The sequence below is a fragment of the Daldinia caldariorum genome (assembly GCF_022478825.1).
Source record: "Daldinia caldariorum strain CBS 122874 unplaced genomic scaffold F4812scaffold_9, whole genome shotgun sequence".
NCBI classification, from domain to species: Eukaryota; Fungi; Ascomycota; class Sordariomycetes; order Xylariales; family Hypoxylaceae; genus Daldinia; species Daldinia caldariorum.
The window spans coordinates 1,299,092-1,316,361 of record NW_025953045.1 but is presented as its reverse complement, the minus strand read 5'-3'; the positions used below and the strand labels follow the sequence as shown (position 1 = coordinate 1,316,361).

At 45.8% G+C, this 17,270-nt stretch overlaps 9 protein-coding genes across 9 annotated transcripts; 3 read left to right on the top strand and 6 right to left on the bottom strand.

Moving 5' to 3' along the window:
- Window positions 1-45: 45 nt before the first annotated feature.
- F4812DRAFT_406910 (uncharacterized protein) lies at window positions 46-508 on the bottom strand. The gene has a single exon (XM_047932296.1). It carries the CDS (start codon window positions 308-310, stop codon window positions 77-79), a length of 234 nt encoding a protein of 77 aa, XP_047790042.1. The 5' UTR covers window positions 311-508; the 3' UTR covers window positions 46-76.
- Window positions 509-1,022: 514 nt separating this feature from the next.
- On the top strand, window positions 1,023-2,280 carry F4812DRAFT_406908 (uncharacterized protein). The gene has a single exon (XM_047932295.1). The coding sequence runs from the start codon at window positions 1,150-1,152 to the stop codon at window positions 1,726-1,728; it is 579 nt and encodes a 192-aa protein (XP_047790041.1). The 5' UTR covers window positions 1,023-1,149; the 3' UTR covers window positions 1,729-2,280.
- A 1,128-nt stretch (window positions 2,281-3,408) lies between these two features.
- F4812DRAFT_430640 (uncharacterized protein) lies at window positions 3,409-3,876 on the top strand. Its single transcript, XM_047934372.1, has one exon. It carries the CDS (start codon window positions 3,579-3,581, stop codon window positions 3,783-3,785), a length of 207 nt encoding a protein of 68 aa, XP_047790040.1. The 5' UTR covers window positions 3,409-3,578; the 3' UTR covers window positions 3,786-3,876.
- An 812-nt stretch (window positions 3,877-4,688) lies between these two features.
- Window positions 4,689-5,372, bottom strand: F4812DRAFT_459827 (Ctr copper transporter family-domain-containing protein; the record flags this gene model as incomplete). Its single annotated transcript, XM_047937612.1, has 2 exons — window positions 4,689-4,797; window positions 4,873-5,372. The coding sequence occupies 2 exons, from the start codon at window positions 5,370-5,372 to the stop codon at window positions 4,689-4,691; spliced, it is 609 nt and encodes a 202-aa protein (XP_047790039.1).
- Window positions 5,373-6,218: 846 nt separating this feature from the next.
- F4812DRAFT_471673 (ferric reductase like transmembrane component-domain-containing protein) lies at window positions 6,219-8,559 on the bottom strand (the record flags this gene model as incomplete). The annotated part of the gene is made up of 5 exons (XM_047939119.1): window positions 6,219-7,429; window positions 7,489-7,587; window positions 7,646-8,018; window positions 8,104-8,354; window positions 8,432-8,559. 5 exons carry the CDS (start codon window positions 8,557-8,559, stop codon window positions 6,469-6,471), a joined length of 1,812 nt encoding a protein of 603 aa, XP_047790038.1. The 3' UTR covers window positions 6,219-6,468.
- Window positions 8,560-10,397: 1,838 nt separating this feature from the next.
- F4812DRAFT_406853 (uncharacterized protein) lies at window positions 10,398-11,998 on the bottom strand. Its single transcript, XM_047932294.1, has 2 exons — window positions 11,009-11,998; window positions 10,398-10,936 (listed from the first exon to the last, which is right to left on the bottom strand). Exons 1-2 carry the CDS (start codon window positions 11,408-11,410, stop codon window positions 10,685-10,687), a joined length of 654 nt encoding a protein of 217 aa, XP_047790037.1. The 5' UTR covers window positions 11,411-11,998; the 3' UTR covers window positions 10,398-10,684.
- A 52-nt stretch (window positions 11,999-12,050) lies between these two features.
- F4812DRAFT_430608 (uncharacterized protein) lies at window positions 12,051-14,238 on the bottom strand. The gene is made up of 3 exons (XM_047934371.1): window positions 13,731-14,238; window positions 12,707-13,576; window positions 12,051-12,625 (listed from the first exon to the last, which is right to left on the bottom strand). The coding sequence occupies exons 1-3, from the start codon at window positions 13,731-13,733 to the stop codon at window positions 12,503-12,505; spliced, it is 996 nt and encodes a 331-aa protein (XP_047790036.1). The 5' UTR covers window positions 13,734-14,238; the 3' UTR covers window positions 12,051-12,502.
- Window positions 14,239-14,608: 370 nt separating this feature from the next.
- On the bottom strand, window positions 14,609-15,705 carry F4812DRAFT_451374 (SET domain-containing protein; the record flags this gene model as incomplete). The annotated part of the gene is made up of 2 exons (XM_047936199.1): window positions 14,609-15,583; window positions 15,661-15,705. The coding sequence occupies 2 exons, from the start codon at window positions 15,703-15,705 to the stop codon at window positions 14,609-14,611; spliced, it is 1,020 nt and encodes a 339-aa protein (XP_047790035.1).
- A 514-nt stretch (window positions 15,706-16,219) lies between these two features.
- F4812DRAFT_459823 (uncharacterized protein) lies at window positions 16,220-17,048 on the top strand (the record flags this gene model as incomplete). The annotated part of the gene is made up of 3 exons (XM_047937611.1): window positions 16,220-16,594; window positions 16,658-16,816; window positions 16,920-17,048. The coding sequence occupies 3 exons, from the start codon at window positions 16,220-16,222 to the stop codon at window positions 17,046-17,048; spliced, it is 663 nt and encodes a 220-aa protein (XP_047790034.1).
- Between the last annotated feature and the right edge of the window lie 222 nt (window positions 17,049-17,270).

The window sequence follows — 17,270 nt, the reverse complement described above, 5'->3', positions numbered from 1 at the left end:
TGTACACGAGGATAGACAGTGCGAAGATAGGATGTAGACGTTGTGCAACGAAATACAATGCATGCAGCAGCTCAAATCAACCTAACCAAAAAATAGTGTCGGTACTGTTGGCGTATTGCTGGACAAAGCCAAGCCTACGACGACTATAAATTATTTCCCCTCGCGTAGGCAGCGACTGAATTAGCATCAGTAAGATCCCGCTGCAGTGGTTATCAGCCTGGGCACCCTGACAGCCTGACAAGCAAAAATACATCACAATAGCACGGAGCCTCGATATGGTGACATTCGCCGCGCGAGTGGTAGCAAGCATCAAGCGTGGATAACATCTTAGGCAGGCTGCGCAATGAACCTATAGAAACTGCAACTTAAGGCATTCGGATAGGCCTCCCTTATTGTTTATACTTATTCCACAGCTTCATTGATGAGCTGTCAGCTAAGTTGCCTTGAAAAGACATGCATCCCATCCCTTCAGAGGGATACATGCGTTGGGTTCAATCAGCAGAGTGAGCTCAGCCTCGACTTGCTTGCGACTGAAATGCGACCGATACTACACAAAAACTTTTCAATAGCTACCTAGATGAGCGCTAAGCATCACCAGGATGAGTTTATGATCGGCATATTCCTTACATATGTCTGCTTGTCCAGAGGAGCCAGCCTTTCATCCTGCCGGAGTACTCACCGTCGTCAGCGGATTAAACAATAGCTACCTACCTACCTATGTACCTAAGGTAATCTGGCAAGTTAGGTAGGTAAGTTGGCAAGTCTTGTTCGTCCCCGAGGCGTACAAATGTCACCGAGGACGACTTTTGCATCGCCCCATGCCCTTGGCTCGTACTACAAGGATTCCGAGATACCCCGTTATTCCATACGCATGGGCGGCGCACAGCATGCAGCATGTAACCGTATGCAGATGTCAATTATCACTTGATTGGTCCAATAATAGAATCAAGTCCAGGTTCCCGTCCTTCCAATTCGGCTCTTCTCGTATTTCAGAAGACACATTGGAGGTAGTGAAAAAGAATAGCTTTCCCGTCTTGCCCACACCTCACATCTTCCAACTTGGTTTACATCTCATTGTGCTAGGCAGCCACAAACCTGTGCCAGCCATCTCGGATCGATATCTCGGATCAATTTCTCGGCTAAACCAATATGGCACCACCGTTACATCGACGCGACGGGAATGACGCATTTGATGCGTACACAGTGGGCGCATCAGAAACCAAAGATGCCAGTAATTCGATGGCACGTTGGCTGATAGCTGTAATCATTATCGGAGTCTTGGGCGTGACATTTCTGGTCGTATTCCTGGTATTATATGTAACAAGGAGACGACAGCGACTTCAAGATCAAACAGATCCTCTCGGAAAAGGGTTTAAGAAACGGAGGTTGAATCCGAGGGACAGGCAAGCAATGGAAGAGATAGAGAGGGCCACGATGATTCGGAAGTCCCTAGCGAGCCGGACTTCGTCACGAAACTCTCAGGTTTGGGGCTCGACAGAATACCAATTCCAAGAACTCGACCAAGAGGACCGATCGGAGCCGGCGGCCCCAGCAGAAAATTGGAAGGAGTTCGAAGCAGGTCAGAGGCCGGTTCCGGGTGTTCAAGACACACAGATGGGAATCCATCCGGCTTTTCTACAGCAACCCCAATTGACCGTTCCGCCGCCACCGCGAACCCCGTCTCCGAGCCGGGGACCACAACCACCTCGATTAATGATCCCTTTATAACGAGATAATGAATTTACTATATTTACTATTTTCTCGTATTTCCCTTCATCGACTATTTCAGGTGGATATTGGAAGGGTTGACGGCGCATATTGATTGATACCATGGGGACCATGGGGGTCATCTCGAAGGCGTTTTTAGGCGGAGCGAGCAATGTTGACACAGTCAATATCTAGGGCGTAGGTGAATTTTAATTGATATATTTTTGCGCTATGACCATTTATCACGATGGTATTAGTGTTGATTTAGAACTATTCCCTTAAACAATAACCACCTGGACATTTAACCTACACTTATCTGCAATATTGTATGGAACCGGGGCTGGGATACTGAAATCGATAAACGAGATCTAGCTACAACTATATATTTGACCGAAGCGGTATTGGTCAACTGTGTCTATAAAATCGATGTATCTTGTATAGTAGTTGGGGCTCACCTAATTCAAGCCAAATTGAACAAGGTATGGCCCTCTCATTCTTACCGAATATTCACATTACCAGAATGAGAGCATGAATTAAATATCAAACCAATGCAGTGCAAGCCTATAGCATTAACAGCTTATGATATTAAGTAGTCCAAGTTCAAAGTTCATTCACCTAGTGTATCTCACTACCTAGGTAGGTAGATACCTGATACCTCCTTAGAAACGTCATAAGGTCACTACGTCAAGACTCTGCGCCCAATACTCAGGTCCCTTGTCGGATTATACTTCTAACAAAGGTAAAATCCTCGATCCTCCGTTGCTATGGTTCCTGGATAGTGGTATTATAACAGCCTATGAAATGGTACATATTAATATCATCACGTTATAAAGCCATAATATAGAATATTGAACTAGATAAATTCAAACTCCCAAAATGAAAATCTGTCACGTAAAGTGAGCCAGAGATCTAACGCTCTCCATCCGCGATAAAACTATTCCTTACCTAGCATGTTGATAACTTATGGAGTGTAATAGGTTGGTCTACAATGTTAGGGGTTAGGCATGAGGTGCGAAGGAAAAACGAGATGCTTGTATATATGACTAGTTCCAAGAGTTACCTTAGAGCTCCTTACGGAACAACGGCCTTCTTTCCATATCTTTTGCTCCGCCATGTATTGAGAAATCAGTATTCTTAACTTAGGTACCCAAGTATTTCTACCTTATATTGGTGTATTTTAGGGATAAAGTAAGTACCTAGATAAATTTCTAAACTTACTTCGCTGCCGAGTCATATATAATATCGTAATGGACTTTAAGAATGACTTGGTCCCGCACGACGGCTTAAGATCTGTTTCTAGGAGCACAGGGACCAGCTAAGAGTATATGTTAGGAGCTACCTATCACAACTACGATGCCAAGACATAATAGGGGTCAGCGTTCTCGTCCTTATCTATGATGGCACATTCCAGTTATAGCTGTGCCAAACAGCTAAGTATAACTCTAATAATATAATCAGGGTAGCCTCCTATCATAGAGAAAAGCTTGTGTAGGTCTAGCCCGATAGTTTGCAGGTAGGTAGCCTACAAATTTCATCTCTTAACATGTCATCCGCTGATTACCACTTCTATATCCGCATCATGAGGAGCAGGACCATGCAATGAGAGATCTTGACTTTTTAACGAAAAGAATTTACCCTTTTCTTTTCAAGGACACCTGTTTCAAAAGTAGAGTCGCGTTAGTGATAATATATACAAGAGGCCTTAGACTTGAACCTTCCCTGCAGCTTTTAGGCGTTGAACTACCAGAATTAATCGTGGCTGTTTGATCCATCCAAAAGAGAGAAGAAGGGTTTCATCAGGCTTTAATGCTCAGTTCCCCAAAGCAGATACTTGGGTCTGGTTCCCGATATGAAATCATACTTACGATAGTATGCGGGAACTTTTTCGCCGTGTTTATAAAGAGCTTTCTCGCTTAGATATATTTATCCCCAAGGCGAATATGCAAGAAAATGACTTCAAGCCGGTTCCTGTGACTGGCCAAAAGAAATTGGTCCAGATAAACTGCTTGTCCACAATGCTGCTAGCTACCCTTCTTCCAATTCTCATGATTAAATCACTTCCAGGCCAACGAGGTTGACGTAATATTGTGAACTTGGGTACCGCATGCGGTGCGAAAATCAATCGTCAGTGTGTTCCTGTCTTGTCTACTCTGTATGAGAAATCTTGACCCTAGAGCCACATGGAAACCACGCTACCTATCATCAGTAAGCTCCTAGGGAATCCCTACCATTGATATAGTAAATCATGTCAGCACACGAGATGTTACTGTCAATCTAGTGGATCTGAAGTTGGTGAAATTAACGGATTCCAGATCTTTGCATTGCCGATTGCTGCCGCCTTCTTCTAGTGTTGCAAAGCGATACTTGGGATATCAGTTCTATGAGTGGTACCACTCATGGGTCAGATTGACTGTAATAGCAATTGTGCCAACCAGAAATACATTTTGGCTCAGCAGTCTGTATTTCATAAGTACCGGTCGGTGCATATCCGTATATTGAAGCAACAGTTTTCAAAGGACATGATTCCCATGACTGCTGAGAAAGTTGGCGGATTCCATGGTAAGTTGGTCATATTTCCCCTATTTCGGCAACAACTTACAAGTCTATTGATTCATCGTGTCTACTAATCACTGTTCGGCGGATACCTATGCGTCATTTATCTATACTTCTGCTACGACGACGATTCAATACCTTATGAGAAGGAAAGAGACAAATTCACCAGAGTTCAAGGAATACGCGACGATTTGAAAAATGGATAGCTCAAGGTAGGCAAATATCGCTAAAATAAATCGATTATGGTATGGACCACCCAACCTTGATAACCTCTTGTCGAAGGGCAACTACCTGGCGCTTCATTTCCACCATAGCTATTTGAAGCTCGGCAAAGTATATTTACGCTTCCAACTGACGCTCATCCCTATTTTGATGTATGAAGGATTAAGTAACAACACAGCCATTTGGAGACTTTGGTGTTTTAAAATTCAGTGACTTTCACCGGTGCTAAACCGACCGGCGACAAAGGTGCCGAGGAAGATGCCTCCAAGAACGGACAGGAAATATCCCACGTTCATAGTCATTACCGCTAACATGCTATGAAGACGGTCAGACGTAGTTCTTGGAAAGGTAGAATTAGGTAGTTATTCAACGAAGTGTTGGCCGACTTACAGCAGGTACCCCACACCTCCGATCACAACTTCAAGTAACGCGCGGAACGTCTCGGTAAGAACCTTAAATGGATGGCTGTTCCATTGATTCCTGAGTTGACCACCTATTAACTCCAAATCGGTTTTACTCCCCGGATAGTCGTCCGAGTCTGACGATATAAGAGCTTTATTATGTCGATGGAGCCTTGGGTTCGAATCGAATATGATAGATCGGAGCGCGATTAGGATGCGATTTAGTACAGCGAGTACGATTAGAAAAATGCAAGTACCAGCGTAAGAGCCCTGTCCCTGCGGAGTCCAGGCACTCGAATAGAGAGGAGTTGTAACACTCTGGAAGAACACCATCGCCATCTCCGCAGAGGTCATCAATATAGACGACGAGTCGCGCATGTCCATGCCCATGTCCATACCACCCATATCCATACCGCCAGTGGACGGTGGCATCGAGCTCCCGCTTGTCATCGTCATTGACATACCAGTCATGGTCGCAGGAGTCGTCATTTTGTCTACCAAGGATACGAACAAACACTGTTAGGGGTCAGGCGCGAATGACGGGAGGGTTTAAAAGTATGACTTTAGTTTAGAATGGGCTGGTTAGTTGAGTAAAGATAATCATGCATAGGACATGAATTAGGTTAGGTAGTTATTGTGCTATTCACACTTATATAACAGCGTAGACTTATTCTCATAGAAGGTACTCGGCCGCTGTCAAATCTCTTAAGTATCCGCTTATCCCCAGGGAAAGGAAGTTGACGATGTTCCGGAGATGTTAGAGATTTTGAAAATACGAGCGGTGCTGATACCCTGTCGACCAGGAAACTCGCTCAAGTGAGCAAATAATAAATATCTGCTCAAGTATCAGGATGCGTCTATATCATGCCTCTGTACGCTTTATACGGATAGGGTGGTATGGTTGGGCGTTAGCAGCGTTTGGGGGTCGGTTGTCGCATGGTCTAGAATCCTGTGCCTCTCCCTCTACGGGCTCGTTCTATTGTTATATCACATATCATATAATCACGCGTAGTCAGAGGTCGCGTCCTTTATTATCAGAGGCTCATCAAGTTATCCAGGACCATGGGTCATATTTCCCTCTATGATGGTTGTCTAACTGCTTCTGGAAAGTTGGGATTAAAATCTGCTCAAACTCTCTCATCCAACCCCCAACCCGGGCATGGATTAGCGGGTTGACTGGGGACCGCCATTGCTATGCACACCCCCTCTCTCACTAACCGTATGTTGTACCTTTCTTACCGATTCGTGTACGGCGAGGCCAGCTAAGTGACGTATTGCGTGTTGGAGTTTACAGTTTTTACGATATCGACTCTTATTGGATGGTACCAACGTAGGAGAAAGGTTTACAGCAACCTAGGAGAAAAATCTCACTTTAAGCTATATGCTAGGAGACTTTTCTAATGTCAATATAGACTACATGTTCTACAGTTGATATTTGCGGGTAACTACCTAGGTAGGTATCTACTAAAGATCTAAGAAATAATTTCGCATTGGGTACATGAATAAGATAATTCTATTACCACCTATGTAGAAATCTAGATCAGCATCAAAGTGGAATTTTATATAGCTCAAGGGGGAAAACAACTTACGAGAATATTTCGGAATGCAAGTAAACTTCGCGCGCGCTAGATTTAGAGCTCATGATGCGCAGTTGGGCAGCTGCCGCTTCGTCTTGCACAATCTTCAAAATTTCTCGAGGACCGCAAGCTGCGATGCCGACAGAAAGCCCAGACTGGTTAGCAGCATCCCTCACCACCGTCCTCATGTCCGGACGACCGGAAAACACACTGATGGGAAGGCGCCTGACTACCTCAGGGTTTCCATTAAGCTTCTCGTCGGGTGATTCGGGGTCTTTAGCTGCGATATTGCTCTTCGGCTCCGACATCCCTGTTTGGTATATCGAGATATTGAGGTTATCAGGTACCATATTCACGCCATTTTCCTCTAGGTAGTCTACCAATGCCTCTTCATACCATTGCACTAATTGTGCGCCTCTCGTGGCAATAATAACTTGTATCTTGGTACACGGTTTCTTGTTCTCTGCGCGTCGATTCCAGGCCGAACGAAGTAAACTTTCCATGACAAACGGTAATGAGAGGCCGGCACCAGCACCGCAGGCGATGACAAGATTGTAATCATACGTGTGTAGAGGTCTTCCTTGAACCCCTCCGTACGGTCCGTCTAGTAAAACAGGAACGCTGTAACCGGGGTTCAGCGCAGCAGCTCTGGCTAGGTGAGCCGTGAGCCCGCCTCGAGGTTGTACGTAGAATACAAGCTTTGCCTGTCTAGTACCCCGCCCCACGACGGGTAGGCTGCATATAGTAAAGGGATGGGCTGTGAAGGCGTGCATTCCCATGTGAGCAAAGCGGAGAAACATATGCTGGCCAGGTCGCCAAGTTGTATCGATAGGAATTGTCACTTTCAAAGCCAGGTCCGAAACCATGGTGAAGCTAGCGCGATTGGATATTCCGAATTCGAAGTAGGTCCGGACTTGTGAGTAAAGGAACGAGAGCGTATACAAGACTCCGGTCGCGATAAAATAATCCCTAATACGGCGGGGTTAGTTTCTTATTTGGAAGAGGTGAAAACGCGTAGATCTACTCACCAAGAACTCAAGCGAAAGTCGCAGTGGATGAAGAAGAAGACCACGAAAACTACCGCTGCTACATAATGCGTTACTTTGAAAAACTCGTAGAATCGATCTCTATTTTCTTGTGAGCTCCTTGACTATTAGCTGCTCGAGTCAATAAAAGGTAGCTTACCGAATAAATCGGAGTGAAAACACTTGGAGGTAGGCCTGTGCGATCAGAGCAATAACTCCGGTCCAGTACGCAACGCTGGTATTCCACTCTGTGACCATTTCTCCCTTCCCAATATTGACCACGATAAACGGAAAAGTGTGTACGAGGGCTAGGACAAACATAGCCCATCCGACCCAGTTATGAAACACAATGAGGCGCTCATGAGAAACCCCAGTTAAGGAGGCGATATAATTGGATTTGGTCGGGAGAATAATCATGAAAGGCATGCAGGCTAGAGCCATCCAGCCGGCTCTAGTTGCGAGAGGAGGCGAACCACCGTAACTAAGCGTTCGTGTGTTCGGCCAGTAGTATGGCTTTGGGCCGAGAGTCATTGCTATACAAGTTCGCATTAGTTGGCACGCCAGGAGACTTACGATAGGTTAGGGACCTGTCTACATAGAGACCTTTGTCGGACTTACCCAAGAAGAACACAGCGCCAGAAATCAGCAGAAGGATAACTCCCAAAGGCGGAGTATGCCATCGTATTGCAGCAACATTATAATGGCGGTAGGACAGAAAACGAAAGCTCGCTATTACCTTCCGCCACCACGTCTTTTCTCTAAGAGACCTGGGAGCAAGTCGCTGGAGGTAGAATCCGATAAAGCAAACACCAACAACCGCGATGAAGAAGTAGACTGTTCCAAGAGCATATACATGATCTGCGTGGTACCTGAAATCGAAACTTAGCCGATCGAAACTTGATACAGGACAACCTCAACGTAAACTTAAATAGGTGCAGATACATACCAATATCGCCAGTAGCCGTTGCGATATTCACATTGGGCCGGAGTAAGCTCGCAAGTCTCTTCCCGAGACGAGTGAAGCATTACCGGCTGGTCCAGCCATGGTGTCCCCGACATTAGCCCGTCGTCCATATTTCCTACGTGATATAAAGGAACGCAACTCGGATTAGGTGTCAGCGAGGAAACGACATGATTGCAAAATACTTTTTTCCTGCAGGCCGCATCCATTTATGTAACGACACTGTCTTCTTGCCTCGAGTCCCATCCTGCTAGCTACTGAGGAGCTAGCGGAAGCTGGCAGGCCCACAGAACAAGTGTAAGGTTATCCCCAGTCGCACAATCGCATGATGGCTAGTTTCCGTGTAAGACGCTGTGTAGCCAATCAGTAAAGACGTGATCCAACCATTTGTCCCGTATATTATCGTGTCGTGTACACACTGACACCTTAATCGCGACCTAAGGATCCAAATAGGACTTAAGGAAGGGGGTGAACCTAACAGCTACCCTACATCTGTAACCGTCAACGAACCCTTTGCAGGGGTATTAAGGACGGGTACAATTTCGCCCACGTTGTGGCATGCATCGAAAAGACTGAATCAATACCGGTTGGTGGTAACAAGGCCGCAAGGGTTATCTGGTTTCTCAGCTGCAGGATTGAATAACTTGCTCATCCGCTGTTCTTAGATGCACCGGGGACTTGGCAATTGTACGTTAAATTTACTTTTTTGATACGAAAGGATGTTCGTTGGGCGTACATGTCAGTCTTGTTTAGCTGATTTACTGAAGGGGAAGTTTACAGGGTAACGCAATATTCCAACAATCGACGGCGAGAAAGAGGGCATCGATAATTACTCGTATTGATCACCTGTCCATAGGTATTGACTGTGCTCTTCCAACTTTCTTGGTTGTTTAACCACCTTAATAATTATCTTGGATCATTCTAATTCGCATATTTAATCCCCAATCCAACTCTCCTTTAGATTCAGGGACCTATGTGCCATTTCTTCATCTCGATCGAATCTCTCAAACCGACCCCAATAATAAGTGAGACGAAGCACAGAAACCACGGATCGCGAAAAGAAGAATAGCCTAGAAATTTTTGACGTAAAAGTTAGTTCAAGCTTTATGATACTTGGACTTAGTAACGGACTCACAACGACAAAATTGAAAAGAGAAAGCAAGTCCTAGCAAGCAAGCAGTCTCCGACTATCATAGAGTCGACGACACCGCAGCTTCTTTCAAGATGCCAGGGCGTTATGATGGGGCGAGCAGGATTTGCCAGATCGTTCGCACATTGTGCGGTAACGCTGTGTACCCAGAAACCAAATAGCAATAAATCGTTCAGAACGTCGAATTGACAGACAAAAGCAGAGGCTACGCTGAAGTAAACCAGAACAAGACGGGCCAAACATGTGGCTGTAGCAAGGATGGAGATCGCAAGGTTAGATTCCCTCAATCTACTCATATAGTTAGTTTGAACCCCGATGGTATGGTGTTTAGAGACGCACTGTTGCAAATGAGATTTATAATTTAAAACATTTTGACCGCCAACTTCCTGCAACTCCTTTCCGAAGCTCCCTAGATACGCAAAGCACATCACTAACATTGTAACCAAGACAAGTATTATCTCGATTGCGAGCGCGACGGTTTTAAGTAGTCTGATGTAGTCAAAGGGATGCTTCATATTTTCGTTCAAGGACTACTTAATACGGACGCATCCAGTTCAACAGTAATGGCTTAGCCACAAGGGATGGATCGTAGGGGCATGTGGTGTAAATTATAGCTCACGCAGGTTCTCCAATATACAGTAATATGTAGATGAGAGTAAATTTGAGCAAGTTTACTCGGAGCGATGAACTTGAAAATCCTGGACAGACGATCACACGAGTTCCATGTCACCCTATTCCCCTCCCTACCTTGTGATTCCCATATGTCCCCATCGAACAACTCAACGTTGTCAATAGGCTAGATACATTCTCCATAATCTATCGGCGATTCTTTTAGGGCTTGAAGCCTTTTCTTGGGCTCCAGGACATAAGTTACAAATAAGCAAAGAGTAGTAATATTGGCAAATGGAACAGGTATATCGTTCATGTTCTCAACTGGATAGCCCTGCGTTAGACGAAGGTTTACAAGATAAACATTACAAGTCGACTACGAAGAATTTAATAGTTGAAAATTATTTACCTACTATCTTGTTATAAAGCGCGTGCAAGTTCGACATCTTTACCAATAACTCAAGCGCATATTCTTCATTCTAGCACCGTCTCCACGACCAGCCCCATTTCTCCCTGACGGTTGAATTCTTTCCTCCTCCAAAATACCCATACGAGTGACTATTTGGCGAAGTAAAGGCAACGCGGAAATTCACATTCAAGATACCAACATTCCCACTTGGCCCCGAGCAAGGAGACCAAACAGCGCTTTCTTTAGGGATACCCGAATGGGTAGTAATGTCACGAGCGAGACTCGAATTTGAGGGACTGGTCAGTGTTTGTGCTGTAGAAATCTTCATGTTGAACGTTTTGTTAGTTGAGACATACAGACAATGCTTAAATAAGTCTAGGGTCATAATGCATACCGTGTTCGCGGCGTCTTGACTATAATACGCAGTGATGTATTGCGTTAGCTTCACATCCGGTTCCAATTCTACGTGACCCTGAGTCCAAACATCTCTCAGCGCAACTTGCCACCCAGGTTCACCTCCAGTTAGGCTCATGTGTGCCTGGCAGTTAACAGACGTTGGCTTGCTTCCTCCGTATGAAGCTGCAAAATCAGGAAGGGTAAACGTAAAGTGCTGCCACCCTCCCGAGACCTGTTTGCTACTACCACTTTGGGGACAGCCGCTGCCGGAGAAGGAGACAGACTTTATAGTCGGTGGTGAGAATGGAGCTTCCGAAGCATCAGGGAACGTCATAGGTTTCTGCGGCGTAGCTGCGGAGCATGCTACGAATAAGAATGTAAGTGGATAAGTGAGATGCATATTATGAGCTTTTCAAGCGAGTATTTCTTTTGATGGAGAAGTATATATGGTATTAGAAAGACTTGCAATAGCTGTGAATGCTGCGACTCTTAGAATTATGAAGTAACCTTTATATAGGGCAGGTAATAGGCAGGCAGTTGGGAAAGCCTAACTGCAATAAAACCTTTGAGACTTCCGTTGATATTATCATGACACGATGAAACCGCCGGTAGCCATAGAGATATGCAAATTTAATTTCTACTTGTGGTATTATGCTCCGAGTTCCTGGGAATTGGGCTCTAGATCGTGGTCGTAACGACTTTAGCCATATTAACCACACGAAGTCATGTTCCGAAAAGCTGGTAAAGATTCGTTTACTCGAAGCTTTAAAGGTCCAGACTAGGTCAAAAATAGCAACAGGGTCCATATTCCCGTTGTAAATGTTGGTCCCGGGATAATAATAGGTATTTGATCCGCATTAACTGCTACGAGCATAATGTGAGGCATACAATGTAGCATAACACGAAAGGTGGGATAATGGCATGAAAAATCTACCTAGTAGGTAGGTAGGTTACCCTTTGAAGTAACAGGGTAGGTAATATGGACCAGCATAAAATTGGACTGGATGGCACCTCATATGAAGCGCCAGCCCTATAAAAGCTTTATGAGATAACCAAGTCCTCGAACTAACCTTGATGTAGACTACTAATATAGTTCAAATGGGGGCTCACGGGATATTACTCCGCACCCAGTCACAGAAACCACAAATTATGTACGTCTTAGTATTGTACTTGACTCTAGTGTAAGAGTCCTATCAAGTTATTATTAGCCTTTCCTAAACAGAGGTTTGCTACCTCATTCGTCGATTCGAAGAATTCGTTATGATGACACCTAACTCCAATGGCCCACCACATGCTAACACAGCAAGGCTCAAAATATTGGGTATTGTCCAGAATCCGATGCAGAAGAATGGTAAAGAAACGTAAACGTCAAAAGACACCCAGGGATTAATGTTCCAACAACGGGCTATTGGGCAACGCCGACTCAAATCCAAAAGGATAGAAGGGTGTCCCCTTATATGGGTGGAGGCCGGCACAACGCCATAGCCTATTGCTACCGGTCAAATACCAGCGCGTTGACAATATGGCCCCTTTTCCAGCCTTGGCTCTGTAGTGACGAGTTCTCCTTAAGGATTTTTCCCATGTAGGCTACACGAACGCGTTTTGTCGACGGGAGCTATGCCAAGTTGTCAGAAGTGATGCTCACCAGACGAGAATCTGAAGGGAAGCAGAGAAACGGGACAGAAAAGAAACCTACCTCGGATTTTTCAGCTACCCTCTTAGCAAGACTCCTTACACTTTCGTCAGAACCCACACTAATCACCACATCTGGTAAATTCTCGCTAAGTCTAGCACGAACTTTCACCATATCCCGGATGTCAGCGACAGCCTTACCCTTCTCCTCCCTTCGTCGTAAAGCTTCGTCTTCATCGGGCTCCTCCCCGCTATCTTCTCCAGCAGTCAGCTCACCATCCCCGTTCCGCGCCATATCTCCGCTGGTTCTCTTCGCACCGCTCCCCTCTGCTACATTCACGGGATCGCTCACTATCCATTCCGGCAATGCGTAGTAGTTTCCTAGCGAGTCGTACACCCCATTCGACAAGTCGCCGGTGGGTAGAGTAACCTCGGCCGCCCTTAATATGCTTTGCGCCGTAGCTATGCCACCCGTCCCGTCGTCTCCTTGCTGCTCGATCCCAGCAGCACGGGCCAAGTCGGCTTCCCACAAAACCTCCAGAGCCGCTTTTAAGACCTGCCATACCTCGGGTCGGCCGGTAACTCGCGTATCGAAAAAGTCGGCTCGTTCCGTATCTAGCTGGGAACGGGTCCACAACCGATCTCGCGCAACCCATTCGTGCCGTCGGAGGGGCTTGTCTATGTGCTGCGACAACGGCGGCTGACAGCCATACCTACGATGTTGATGGTGGCTATGAGAATGCGATTGTTGCGAATGCGAATGGGGGAGCTGGGCGGGTTGATGAGAACGGGATACATCACGCGAAGCTGGGGGGCTCTCGTCGGTAGCGGAAGGCTGTAATGGTGGAGAGTTTATCGCGCGCGCAGACGGCGATGCCGCACTGTCGCCCGGATATGGGGCGTTGGGGCCGGCAGGCCTCGAGAAGCAACAACCCTAACAAGCCGATTATTAGTCGGACATCAAAACAGAGATGCCATCACCGATAGCGCTTGCTTGAAGCTATCGCATAAGTCTCTTAGGAAACTTTCAAAGAGATGGTAGGGACCGGGCGGGAAAAAAAGAAGAAGAGCATTTTTTGAGACAGTACCATTACTTGTGCACTTTTGGGACGTCGTGCCCACTTGGAATACAGGTAGTGATAGGACACACCAGGACGAAGATCCAAAGACTGGATCAACGCATTGTCGGATTTTACGTTGGTTCTACCCTCGTTCTTGCTGTTTTTCTTCTATCCGTGCTTGTCCAGACTTATCCGGAGTGGAACTCGAAAGACGGTTCGGGTCTCGATCGTCGGGTGGGCGCTAGTGTTTCTGCGAAGAATTGCGTGCCAGAAGCTGGTTAGGTTGACTGGTTGGCTGGCTGGTTGGTTGGTTGGTTGGTTGAATGATGAGACTTAGATGAGGCTCGGCAGCGAAAATATGGGGAATGGAGAATCGCCAAATGGGTCAAAAAATGGACTGACATGGATCGAAGCTAAAATCACGGATTACGTACCAATTAAGCTAGGGAATACCGCCAAGCTTTTAGCACCCCTCACTAACATAACCTTAATTGATAGCGATCCATCAGCTCAACCTAGGTAATGTAAAAACACATGTCAAAGTCGTCTCCTATAACGGATCTTATCTTCCCTTTTTTTTATTTTTTTTTTATATATATATTTTCTTATTTCCTTTTCTATTAGTGATGACCATTGTTTACATTTACTTATCCCGTCGTAACACAGGTAGCTATGGATCATGCAGTGAAGTTACAATCATGTTCGTCATTGTCCATCGTCACATCTCGTACCTCTCTATATTGTAGCAGCCTCATAAATATTCCGAGCCAGCCATTCAAGTAAATATCCATTAGGGTGCTACTATGTACACCCAATAGGTCGTGGCCGTATAAGCTTGAGTGCTACCAAAAGACCACAGGCAGGTACTTGGTCTAGTAGCCTTCGTCATACCTATATATCAATCATTACCAGAGGTAGCCTCTGCAACTTTTGCTTCCACACAAGCAACGTGTCATATCTTTCTGCTTGTCCGGATCTAGAGCGTCGTTTTCCGAATCGTCCACCCCATCCACATAATCGAATGTCAACTCCTCACCTCTTGGTATGTCCCGAATCGCAAACAATGCTAGATCATGTAGATGCTTGTCTGCATGATCCCCTACTCGAGCAAAGATGCGCATGTTCGGCTCGCAAGAGTGGTTGACGAATCTAGTCGGGCCTGACATAAGCTCGCCGTCTACTTCTAACGGTGGTCCGCGGAGGCGGTCGTCGTAAGAGTTGGGATCGGAGAACTTATCGAGCGCGAATAGGTATACGTCCTTGCGCTGGGCGATATGCGACTCCGCTCGCCGACGGTTAGCCTCTTGAGCGGTAATAATCTCACCCATGTACTTGTCGACAAACTGGCCCTTCTTGATATCTACGGTACTTCGCACGCCCCATCCGCGATTCTTAGTCCTAAATATCTGCAGCGGGATCCGACGACCTCTTTCCACTACTCTGTTTGGACAGTATGGGCCGCACGCGCAGCTCTCGTGGCATTCGTATATTGGATCGCGCGACGCGAGAACCTTTGAACGTAGCCGACCGGCCTTGGCGCCGTGGCTGTGGTACGCGTAGACTTTCTTGTGAGGTCTCGCGCCATGGATATCGTAAAGATATTCGTCGTCGGAACTATCATCCTCGACATCTTGGAGACAGTTGCACGTATTATATTGGCAGTCTTCCGAATCGACGCACTCGCAACCGGAAAGGAACTCTCTCTTAGTCGGCTCTACACCTTTTCCGAGGATCGACCTGTCCATGAACCGAAAATTGGGGTTGAGCACGGCGTCGTCCTCCGTATTCACGATGGTGATAGGGAATCGGACATGTGTCGAAAATGAACGGATCTGGCAGAAGTGGCAACAGCGCTTTTCATCTTCCAGTTTTTCGTCGCCCTGGTGTTTTCGTACGAAAAGTGCTTAGCATAAATTTACCTAACCTTTACGATGAAGAAGGGGAGATATGAACTAACCACGTCGCCGTGGAAAAAGAAGTGCGGTCGCGTATACTCCTCCATCATACGTGAGTTTTGAAAGGTACAGTTCACCGAAAATCAAGTACCATGCGACAATAACCTCGAAATTCCATGACTTGACCTAGCAACGTTGCCATAGAGTAAGTACCTGGCACCGGCACTTGGAGTACCTATGAGAAATAAGACGGAGCAACGCGGTCAACGCGTCTAGAATGACGCTAGGGGAGGGTTGGTGGGGTTCTTAATTAACGGCGATAAGCGATAAGCGATAAGGTTCGACTATACAATACAATACGTAATCGGTAGCCCACTCAGCCATTTATTATTAGGTACCTAGGTATCTACATCTTCAAAGTTCAGGGGCTAACATTCTTGGAGGGTACTTCGTAATCGATTTGTAGCAGCAACACCTTATTTTTGTTGTACTTGGTAGTATAAAGTCCTTTGAATCATGCAAGGACGAGACGAGTTTGCTCTACATCCTACGAAATACATACCTTTCATAATACCTATCTAACGCATCCTGTAGGTAGCAGCCCACGCAAACTCTAGACAGATGGCTACACAAGCGAAACCTCACTCCTTTCAGGACCGCGAATACTTTCCTTCCTTTCGTGATTGTCCATTGGAATATTCCTGGGACGATAGGTATCTCCGCAAAAATAGCGAAAATGCCAGTGTTAATCGTAAGCATTGGTGTCTTCTCGGAGAGATTATCGAAGCCAACACAATCATCCGCCCGCGTATTGTAGCAAAGGATCACAAAGGTGATTCGTTTGTCGTTGCATTCTACGCTGATGATCAAAACGATATGCCTCGTCTCCTAAAGCATTTCAAAGTAGGAAACACCATTGTTATCTTTTACCCGTCGATTCACTATTTCCTTGACGGAAGCATTGGTGTAAGGGTTGAAGACACCGGCAAAATTCAGGTATATCCCATTCATTTCTCCACCGATTCGCATTGTACCTCCTTACTGAACTACAGTATATAGATCATCCCGCTCAGCTTCAAAGAGGTCCTCGAGATGAATAAGCAAGTCATACAATATATCGTCGCAGAGGGAACTCAACGAAAATGCCACGGCTGCGACAGCTTAAAGGAGAACCTCAACGGCTGTGGTAGATGCACGCTCTTTCACTACTGTAACAAGGTACGAAGCTACCTATGTAGAGGTCTTTTATTTTTCCTTTTTTTCTTTTTTTTTCGGTTGCTCTACATGTACAAGATTGGCTGAGTACTGACTACTTTGGTAGGATTGTCAAACGAAGGCATGGAGTGAGAAAGACCATAAGAAACTTTGTAAAGTGCTCAGTCGGGAGGACGTCAGACGAATGCACTTCCTCAAGTACGGAACATACGATGGCGCTATCTCCTTTGCCTGAATGAAGCATAGGAAGTCAATGTACAGAATATTGGCTCAATGTATTCTGCCCTTTCCATCACAAATGGTTTCGTATGAAGGCTACAAGGACATTATTCTGTAAATGCTAGACAGTAAAGCTATCTCGAAACCAAGGGATTGAGTTTCATCTCTCTCGCTACAGCGTGGCAGTGGTACTAGCTTGCTCTCCGTAAACTAGGAGGTAGTCTAGGAGTGTACTATA